Here is an 11,400-nt window from a genome sequence, read left to right on the forward strand (position 1 = left end):
TCCCAGAGAGCTAGGATTACAGGCGTGAGCCACCGCGCCCGGCCAAAAATGCCAATGCTTTCATTTTTGGAAACTGGTATGCTCAGTACATCTCACCGAACAGGTTTCCAAAACCATTATGTGAGTTCTCCCTTGAGTGCTTGCTGGACAAACCCTGGGATGAATCTGAGCATGTGCAGGCGTCTCACTGTAGCTGTTCTGCAGACAGGCTGTCTTTCTTCCTCCTCCTTTTTGTTATGGGAGATTAAAATCTAGAGGAAATGCCTCTGCCCACAAACTAGGCAAAAGCCTTGTAATAAGGTTTTGCTTTTGTTTACGTAGTGAAGAATTCCAAAATAAGCTATGCAAAGGTGGGAGCTGATACATGTATTCAAGCAGATGTGGAGAACATGATGGAAAAGAAACAAGAATTATGCTGTGATACACAGGGAAGATTCACATTGCCCCTATTTTTGTTGTGTTCATGTTCTTGAGGTGGGTTTGCCCAGGAAACAAGTATTCTGTGCCTCAAAACATGCGTGCCCTGTGCTCCTGACAGGAGCTAACATGTGGAGCTTAGGTTAAATTTCATGTGGCATTCCTTGCACTGTTGAGAACAAGCCTTTCTTCCTTCCGACAAATCTAAAGATGTTCCAGGGCTGTCTTCCAAGCAAACGTGTATTGTTTGGTGTTGGCACAGACTGTGGCTAAGAGCCAGCACACACCTGGCCAGTTGCCTGTGAAATTTGGCCCATGGAAGATTGTAGACAGAATCAGTGGAGGTGTAACATAAAGAATTTTGTATTATCAGAGTCCAGGTAAAGCAAAACAAACAAACCAATAAATTTTTTTTCTTTTTCTTTTTCCTTTTTTTTAATTTCAGCATATTATGGGGATACGACTGTTTAGGTTACATATATTGCCCTTGCCCAACCCGAGTCAGAGCTTCAAGCGTGTTCATCCCCCAGATGGTGCGCACCACACCCATTACGTGTGTATATACCTATCCCCACCTCCCCCCTCCCATCTGCCCAACACCCGATGAATGTTATTACTATGTGTGCACTTAAGTGTTGATCAGTTAAAACCAATTTGCTGGTGAGTACATGTGGTGCTTGTTTTTCCATTCTTGTGATACTTCACTTAGTAGAATGGGTTCCAGCTCTCTCCAGGATAATATAAGAGGTGGTTCCAGCTCTATCCAGGATAATATAAGAGGTGCTATATCACCATTGTTAAAATCTTGTGGTATGACACCTAATGGTCTCAACCAGCTATACTCACTACTTAAACATTCTCCTAAGAGACCTCTCAGAGTCTCAGAGGAATGTTTGTTTCACAAATGTGCAAATTCAAAACTTTATCTTTGATTCCAACTTTATGGTGTTCTTGTTTTTTTTTACATCTGAAAGTGAAGGTTTTTATTCTGCAGCATGAAATTGACCCATCTTTTTTTTCAGGCATCTGGGGCCAGTGATAGTTTGAGAAACTTGGTTTCATATTACCTTCACGTGGGCATAGAATCCACCAGCCTGTCTTTAATTCTGGCTGAGTGAGTAGAGCTGGGTGAAGCTGTTGCGCATATCTTGAGCTATACACCAGTTTGGTCTTGGAATTAGTGAGATGTTAATCTCTTCAGTGTAATTTTGGTTCGACTTGTGATGGAATTTTTCCTCCTCCCTCCCATCAAATTAGGAAGACTGAAGGCATGAGAGAGCATTGGGAAAGTTTTTTTTTTCAATTGTGGAAGCAGAAGCAAACTCTTGTAATTCACATGGCTTCTATTTTCCTCGAAAGATCCTTTATTCAATTCATATATTATTTTCCTAATATTGCAAGAATACGATGATTTCATCTCTGAACGTGCATTTGGCAGCTGACCCTTTAGCAAATCCAACCAAACTGTTTTCCAATTTAATAATGAATGAGGTGCTAACGATTCCCATGTTGGACAAATAATTTGGCCTTGCGCGAACAATGCATTACAGCTGTATTCTCCATTGTTGTATTAACTTACAGAGCATGGTGTAACCCAAGCCCGCTAAATTCCTACTGACATCTCCTGTTAGCCAGGTGGTTGGAAACCTGAATGCCTCTGAGCAGATGGGGAGGACAAGGTCTTGGGGAAGAATTCGGGCCTTGCAAATTTCACCTTCTTATAACTGCCAGTCCAGATTCTGGCATTGTTTCCCTCACGACTCTAGCTTCTGTTTGGGAACTGGCTGAGTCAGGATTAAGGCAAAGAGAAGATCAGAGACGTCAGTGAGAACCAATCAGTGTCTAAGAGTTAAGAGACTAGGACTGAGATACACAAAGCAGAACACACAGAAAATTGACCACAGTAGAAATACCCTATAGAAATGCTCCTGAAGACAAGCAAGGATTATAGGGTCATGGGTTGATGGAAGAAAACTGGAAGTGCTCACCCTCTAATATGGAGTGTTTGTGAGCTATAACTGCTAAGTAAAATTTATTAGAGTTTATGCCACAAAACAAGTGGTAGTCCTACAAAATTACTTATGATGTTTCAAAATGTGCTCAGCACTCTCAGTGCAAATTATCTACAGAGCTGGTGGCTTATCATTCTTTGATTCCCTTTTGCATAGCAAATATTCATCCTTTGAGGATGGATTTGATATTTTCTATCTGGTGAAATAGGGGTGATTAAGCAAGGCAATGCTGATTTTGGCTCACAAATTATAAAGTAATGAGCCATTTTCTGGTCGGTGTGTAAACTGGCCCTAAAGGCAACTCCAAGGGGAGTTTTTAAACTGTTTTGAGCAATTGCCACATGCATGGAATTATCATACACTCTTCCAAGGTAATTGCTTTGAAGAACAGAGCTCCTGTGTAATAAGATTTGGTTTAAAAAAATTCAGTAGCTAGCTGATCTCATTGTAGTATAATCATATTTCATATGATCTTTCTTTTGTGCCTATTTCAACAATTAAAAGCCAGACTTTGGATAAACCAGCCTTAAGAACCGATTATTATTATTATTTTTTTTTTGGCCTGTAAGATTTTCCAGTCTCTGTCCACCTTTATCATAACACTTCTTTTTTTCCTTTGTTCTGCTTCTTCCTGTTTGACAAGGCTTAGGGAACAGAAATATTGCCTCTGGAAAAGATACTCAGAGCTCCCTTTACTCCTGATCTCTATGAGAATAAAATGAAGAGGTAATAGGCATAAGGATGAAGAATATCCTTCCTCTGTAATCAGAGTTTGGACCTGATAATCTTTGGTTGGGCCTTTGTTTCTGAAGAATCAGCAGGGCCGATTCTTATTTTCATGTTTAAACTTTAAAATGTCCTTGGGTAAAAAAGCATTTGGCTTTAAATCATTAGACATGCATACTGTGTCCTTGGGTGCACAATGGTGCCTGACAGGCAGGTAAATAACATGAGGCTTCCTTTAGAAAAATCAGCTATAAATATTCAATTCAGAGCCAGAACCATCTGACATCTCCCTCTGACATGTAAACAAGACTCTCGAAAGTGTTCAGAGGAAGAGGATGAGGAAGCCAGCAGCAGGAGATGACACTGATGAAATGCTTCTTGGGTCTCCCTTCAGATAACTCTGCTTTTGTCATAATAACTTTTGTTATAGGGGAGAGGAGGTTTTCCTGGCAGATGCCTATTCAACCTCCTTGAGAAGGATGGAGGAATGGAGGACTTAACCGTAACTGAAAGGAGCCATTTTCTGGATTTCTAATTATCTTTAAATTTTTCAAGTGACTGTGAAGCTACACATAAACAATGCTCATGCAGTTACATGCCAAGTGTGTGTTGCTCTATGATGCCCAGCACACATGGGGGGCATTTTTCTCCTTGAAAGAGTTTTCATATTGAAAGCCATATTTGGATCTACATAAAACTAAAAAGCTTCAGAATATAGTATATAAGTAATAATAGTAATAATAATACAAGTGTATAAATATAAATAAGAAAAAACAACAATAGAAAACTGGGGCAAATAGGTAAAGAGCATGAACAAGTAATTCTCAGAAAACGAATTACAAATGGCTAGTAAACAAACATATTAGAAGATGCCCAACTTCATTATTAAACCGGAAAATACAAAAATGAGATGCTGTTTTTTTTCCAATCAGATTTGCAATATTTATTTATTTATTTTTAAAATAGCTTTATTGAGGTACAGTTGATGTACAATAAACTGCACATATTTAATGTATACAATTTGATGAGTTTGAACATATACATACACCTGTGAAACATCTCTATCACCTCAGAAGTTTCCTTATGTCCCTTTGTTTTTTGTTATTTTAGGTTTGTGTGTGGGGTAAGAACACTTAACATGAGGTCCACCCTCTTAATAAATTTTTAAGTGCATAAGATAGTATTACTGACTCAGATTCTCAATATTTAAAATGCCTGATAATATATCAAGTGTTGATGGGGATGTGGGGAGCCTAAGCAATCTTATACCCTGTGAGTGTGTAAATTGGCACACTTTGGAGAGTGGAGAGTGCCCACTGAAACCAAATATGTGCATTACCTATGACACATAAGTCCATTTTTAATTATCTATTCCAGACAAATATTTGCATAAGAAGTCATTTTATGGATGTTTGTTATCTGAACATTGTTTGAATAGTGAAATATTGGAAATAACTGAAATACCCATCAATAGAAGGAATGTCTAAATAATATAGTATATTTATGTTGGAATACATGTAGCAATTAAAAGGAATGAACTCATTCCATAAGTAACAACATGGATAGACATAAGAAGTATATTGTTGGCCAGGTATGGTGGCTCACGCCTATAATCCTAGCATTTTGGGAGGCCAAGGTGGGAAGATAACTTGAAGTTAGGATTTCGAGTCCAGCCTAAGCAAGAGTGAGACCCCATCTTTACAGAAAAATAGAAAAATTAGCCGGGTGTGGTGGCACATGCCTGTAGTCTCAGCTGCTTGGGAGGCTGAGGCGGAAGGATCACTTGAGCCCAGGAGTTTGAGGCTGCAGTGAGCTATGGTGACGCCACCATATTCTATCCCAGGCAACAGAGTAAAACCCTGTCTCCATAAAAAAAAAGTATATTGTTGAGTGGAACAAGGAAATTCAGAATGTTAGTACAATATAATATAATTTATGGAAAAACATACTTATATATTTTAAAAATTATTGTGTAATTTTTAAATATACAAAAAAGAATATTATACTGACCACCCAGCTTAATTCTCTAGATTTTCTATGGGTACACATATTTACACATGAAGACACAAAAGCAACTAGAAGCTTACATACCAAACTTACAGTAGTGATTAACTTCATAGAGTGGGAAAGTCCAACGTTGGGGGAGATACTCAAGCAGACAGTAGCTACATCCATTAATGATCCATTTTTTTTTTTTTGAGACAGAGTCTCACTCTGTTGCCCTGGCTAGAGTGAGTGCCATGGCGTCATCCTAGCTCACAGCAACCTCAAACTCCTGGGCTCAAGCGATCCTCCTGCCTCAGCCTCCCAAGTAGCTGGGACTACAGGCATGCGCCACCATGCCCGGCTAATTTTTTCTATATATTTTTAGTTGTCCAATTAATTTCTTTCTAATTTTAGTAGAGACGGGGTCTCGCTCTTGCTCAGGCTGGTTTCGAACTCCTGAGCTCAAACAATCCGCCCGCCTCGGCCTCCCAGAGAGCTAGGATTACAGGCGTGAGCCACCGCGCCCAGCCAATGATCCATTTTTTAAAAGAAGAATACATTCATGTATTACTTTTATGACCAAAACTTGAAGTAAAATAGGTTTATTGCTGCTCATTTATTTAGATAGTCAAATTTTCATAGCTTCAATTCATATCAGTTTAGTTGAAGAGTTATTGCCGGATATCACTTTCAACCAGGAAGCGTCTTTCAAATAGCAACTATTAGTTTAGGTCTGCCCTATGCTTAAACTTATGCCAATGGCATATGCTTCCCAGTCTCTATTCCTTAATTCCTGGCTGTGCGCCAATAATGATTAGCAAATAGTTTTATCTTCAGTGATCTCAGGGCTTTTGTGGTATGTCATTCTAGACTGTTCAATGTTTTAACAAAAATGGGATCATTCTGTGAGTAATGTTTGAGTATTTACTTTTTTCACATAATAATAGTTTGTGAATATCTCTCCTGTTTGTTAAGCATTCTTATAAAATATCATGGCTGCATTGTATGGTTATATAGTAAATTATTTAACCAACTCTTCTTTGTCTAACATCAAAGTTGTTTTTAGTATTTCACTTTTATGACCAACCTTTCATAAAACATCCTGGAAGATTAGTCTTAACATTTACCCAAAGTTATTTCCTTTAGAAACATGTTATAGAGCATTCTAATGCACACACAGAAAACAGAAATGGGTCGTGTGTATAACAGAGAGCGGGGGGAGGGAGAGAGGAGAAGGAGCAAGGAGAAGAAAGAGAGCAAGATCGGAGGTCCAACTGGGATTTGCAGTGGCCAAAACAGGTGGCCACAGGTCTGGGCGTGTACCACACACATCACAGGCACCCTCCCTCTTCGGTGTCCTGGTGGTCTGGATGGTGAGGGGGCCCTGGGATGAGATGCTCAGGCTCAAAATGTGGTGATAATAAAATGGCACTTAGAGAGACAGCAAAAGATGCCCTAAAATTGTAGCGCTCTCCCACGTATGCATAGGCATGGACTTCAGTGTTACTGTGCCTCCGTTCTGCAGCTGGGATCACTGCAGTGGTTGTGGAGAGAGGAAAGCATGAGAAAATAACAGTAAGACCAGCAAGTAACTCATCATTAACTTGAATTTATTTTTTTTAACTTCAGACTATATGACTAAGGTCATCTACAGATCGAACAGCAGTTCTTGCTCCGATTCTGTTACTCTCACCTGGAGTACAGCTTAGGAAAATCCTGGAAGACACTGTGTGGCTGGGCCACTTTACATACGGGAAGGATAGGGAGTGTTGTTTTTCTATCAAAGGCCACTAACCCAAAAGAAAAATAGTATAACAAAAAGCAATTTAGTCCCTACCCCCACTTCCACTCTGCTATTTTTATTAAGAAACATAAAACTTCAAATGCACTAGCTTTCTTAAAAAGATTTTTTTTAGAAACTATTTCAAACATACAGAAAATTATGGAGAATAATATAATGAAAAGCCATATGCCTTCTACCAAGTTTTAAGAAATCTTAACATTTTGCCATATTTGCATTATATCTTTTTTCTAAAGGAAATAAAACATTGAAGACACATTTGCAGCCATTTGGGTTCTCTTACTTCATCTCTTTTCACACTCCTCCCTCCCTAGAAGCAACCACCGTCCAGAATTGGCATCTATTCTCTTTAGCCATATATTTTACTTTCATTTCATATCTATGCATCCATAAACAACACATAGAAATATAACTGGTATTATGCCTTAGGTATAATTCTGTAACTTGATTTATTCATTCAGTGTCATTAGTTTGAAGTACATCTGTTTATATATAGAACTTCAATCTGCTGTTTATTTCCTTGACAGTGTAGAATTCCATTGTACAATTATACTATGATCTATTTGTCCATTTTCCTCTTGATCAACATTAAAGATTCCAATTTCTTGTTGTTACAAACATGCTGTGGTGAATATTTTTATACATGTGTGAATTTCTCCAGGGTATACGATTGAGGTGGAGTTGCTAGTGGCAGGGCATGCATGCCATCAATTTTATTAGGTAATGCCACATTGTTTCCCAAAGGGGGTTGTACCAATTCACACTTCTGCCAGCTGTACATTAAGTCTTCCTGTTGCTAACTCTTGGCATTGTCACACTTTATCATTTTCACCAATTTGATGGGTGTGAAATGGTGTGTTAATGTTGCTTTCGTTTGCTCCTCCCTGATGAATTATGAGAAGTATCTCTCCATATATGTTTTGCCATTAGGGTTTCTTCTTGCATTCACTTTTTGAGTTTACAGAAAATTTAAAGCACACAATTTACTCTGCCAAAGACTATGAATGATAAATGTGAATCTAGCCCTCCCAGACTGCATGAAGTCTGAATGATGTTTGTGACATGAGTGCCAAAGAAACAGCTCCCAAATAAGTAACAAACGTGCATTGGGCTGACCAGAGAGATACGCAGTCGAATCTACCACAGAATGTGGTCATATGTATTTATGACCCTAGAAAAGTCCTGACAACAAAGTGGCTAATTTTAGAAGGGTTTAATAGCTTCCAGAATGTTGGAAGAGGAAATACTAGGACCTGAAGGGATCAGTGCTGTTTGTTTCTAAACCAAAACGGTGGGTTTTGTGACCAGCACTGGGCACTCTGTTGGGAACTAAGACTTAGGAGAGGAAATTTGTTTGTGCTAGTGGCAATTTTCTTTTAAAATTCGCCCATTTTGCTGTTCTTAATCATGTCTGGGTTTCCTTCTCCCCAGCATTTTCTAGCACTTGAGTCTCCCTTGCTCTTCAAAAGATACTTGTTTATACAGTCTCTGGATGATGGTTCTTCCTGTTCTTAAATCTCCGTATTTGACTTCCTCTTGCTCTGTAGGGCAAGGACCATGCCTTTCACTCCCTTTGAAAATCTGAGTCATAGATTTAGTGGTGAATGAGACATTTGAGATGATTTGGAAATAAGAGCTGCTAATATTTTCCTAGGGCTTTGCCATTTACAAAGCACCTTCATATTCATTTAATTCTCCCAAGCACCCCATGAAGTGGGTAGAGAAGTACTGTTATTGTTGTTGTTAGCCTCATTTTACAGATTAGTGGCTTTTGGTCACTGGGCAAATGGTGCTGAAATCAGAACTCAAATCTGGATCTTCTGACTATGAATCCTACTCACCTTCCATGTTCATTTTACCCCAGGGCATTTAGCCCACAGCTTCCTGCTACTAGGGCTGGAGATGCCTGCTGCCTTTGCATACTTAAACTGATTTTATTATAGTCTTCATTGAGGTAAGGGGCTTGAACCCTTTCAGGCAAGTTGGACTTAGTAGAATTAGGATTAAACAAGTTTAACATTGGTAAATTAAGCAACAACTCATCAGTGGCTCTCAACCTTGACAGCATATTGCAATAACCTCTGAGGAGCTTTTAAAACATACACGTGCCTGACTCCATCTCAAACCAAAGAAACCAGAGTGGTGGCTGAAGGGGAGGCGTTCTATCTCTTTGTTTTATGGATTACACTCTTGTTCTCTATGATTAATACTGTTGCATTTGTTCTTCTTCAGTTAAAGAAAAAAATAGTATAAGTTCTATGATTTGTCACTTCTTTTTAGCCAGTGCCTTAAACTAAACTTCTAGCTTGGTTTGAAAGTCTGCTGCCCTTGAAAGTCTGCTGCCTTTTTTAGAGGTTTCTATTTTTCAGCTGTCGGCTGGCCTTGGCCTCACCAAGATTAGTCAGCCTCTACTTCCACCTGACTCACTTTCTCGGTGCTTGCCCCCGAGGCACCTCCGCCTCTGCCTTACTTTCTAATTTCTTGATTTGTCCTTCCACCCTTAGTCCTCATGAGCTTCCTTCCTCTTTGTCCTAAGGCTAAAATAGGCTTCTCTAATTGCATTTACAAAGATACCATATATATTTTCTCCTCTTCCCTTTTTGTAGCCCTTTTATAAAACATTCCATCTCTGACCAGAAAACTGACCAAAACTCTGAACTCCCCAAAAGGAAGCTCGTGTTGGGTGTTTTAGCTGCTTAGATGCAGACTTGGTGGGCTTGTGCTCGTGATGGTGAATTGGGAGGGTGTCATGGAAGGAGGCATACTCTGCTTCTGTGAATCCACTCACAGGGAGCGTCTGTTCCATGGTGATGGCGTGGCTTCATAGAGTAGAGCAGGAGGCACGTCTCTGAGTGGGAGCTGGTTTTGGCTCATGCGTGAGCCTGTGCGCCCACCCCATAGCTTGAGAGAGCCACGAGCAATTTACATAGGCATCATATCTTGTCTGTCCAAAATCTTCTTTCTCCAGAGATAACTGGTTAGTCCTAGAGAAATAATTGGGGTTCTAGATAAAGCAGATTTATGCTGGTCCCCTTAGCCCAGATTAAATCTTATCAGAACATGAGTAATACAAAGAAAAACAAAGCTGGTGGTTATATGCAGCAAATGGGAACAAGATACAGCATTTGACTTAATGTCAGCAGAACTTCCCTTGACTCCATTACACCTCTAACTTGTGCTGTTTGGTTCCAGGAGCTCGTGTCAATGCCAAGGACAACATGTGGCTGACCCCACTGCACCGGGCTGTTGCTTCCAGAAGTGAAGTGAGTGATTACCTTATTTAATCTAATACCTACTGTCCTCAGAAAAAGAATTCTTGCCAGTGAATTTAAGCCCTCTGCTTACTGGTGAGCAGAGGGCTTCTATATCTAATGTTAGAAGGTTACCAAAAATGAATAGCTGTTTATTTGAACATGTCTTGCATGCCAGACACGGTGTTGGGAGGATGTCTGGGGTAGTTCAAAATGGACAGCATGATTCTTGACTTCACTGTGTTCTCTGTGTGGAGGGGAGGGAAACCAGAAGCAGATCAGTACGATATCAAAATGGAATAGGAGGAGGAAGCAACTAAATGCCTGCTTGAATACAGGAAGTCTTCCAAGAAGAGCTGTCAGTCGAGCTGGTCCTTAAAGGATAAGTAGGGACTTATCAGGCCAGGAGGAGAGAGGATGAGGAGGGCGCTAAACATGCCAGAGGACAAAGAGTCATGGAAGTGAATGAATAGGGGGCTGAGGTATAACTCGGGGTATAATGGAAGGTAAGTCTAGTAGTAGAGGCTGGGCCAGATGGCAGAGGGCCTGGTATCCTCTGAGCAGTGGGGAATGGTCAGAGCAGAGGACTGATATGCTCAGATGCATGTTTCGGAAAGACCACTGTGGTAGCAGCATGGAAAGCGGCTGGAGGGGGCGGGATTTCAGGGGGAGGTGCCAATGCGGGGCCAAAGAGGCCTGAACTAGCTGGGATGAAGTCACAGAAAGGAATCAATGATTTGAGACCTAATTAGAAGTGAACCTGACAGGATTTGATACCTTGTGAAGGTGAGGTGGGTTAATGGTGATGCTGGTTACTTGAAAAGGCACAGAGCAGGGGAGCAGGGTTGGGAGTTGGTTCTGTTTGAGCAAACCAAGTTTGGCAACATGTCCCTGAAGTGCAAGCTCCATGAAGGCAGGAATCTGTGTTTTGTTCCTTGATATATCCCAAGCCTGGTACATTCTAGGTGTTCAAGACGTAATTCATTGTTGAATGCTGGAAAATCAGGCAAAGGTGGCTAATAGATTATCTATCATTATTTACACAGGTATAGAGCTCAGGGACAGGGAGGATGATCACAGAAATCATGATAAATGCATTAGCTGGCTCAGGGGAAGTATAAAGGGTGAGAAGAGAAGACCAACGTGGGGTTGAGGGTGGCAGGGAACCCTGGTGAATGTCAGCCTTGAGGCCTGGTCAGAGGAGATG

The 11,400-nt window shown here is 40.3% G+C and overlaps 1 protein-coding gene across 1 annotated transcript in view; it reads left to right on the forward strand.

The window, feature by feature from the left end:
• The window catches only part of LOC105808094 (serine/threonine-protein phosphatase 6 regulatory ankyrin repeat subunit B), a 194,232-nt gene that overhangs the window by 154,003 nt on the left and 28,829 nt on the right, over positions 1-11,400 (forward strand). Inside the window, exon 4 of the mRNA XM_012641657.1 lies at positions 10,135-10,205. Within this exon, the coding sequence (XP_012497111.1) occupies positions 10,135-10,205 (71 nt within the window). The remainder of the gene's footprint in view (positions 1-10,134; positions 10,206-11,400) is intronic.

Source organism: Propithecus coquereli, unplaced genomic scaffold (genome assembly GCF_000956105.1).
Source record: "Propithecus coquereli isolate 6110/MARCELLA unplaced genomic scaffold, Pcoq_1.0 Scaffold167, whole genome shotgun sequence".
In the NCBI taxonomy this organism is placed as follows: Eukaryota; Metazoa; Chordata; class Mammalia; order Primates; family Indriidae; genus Propithecus; species Propithecus coquereli.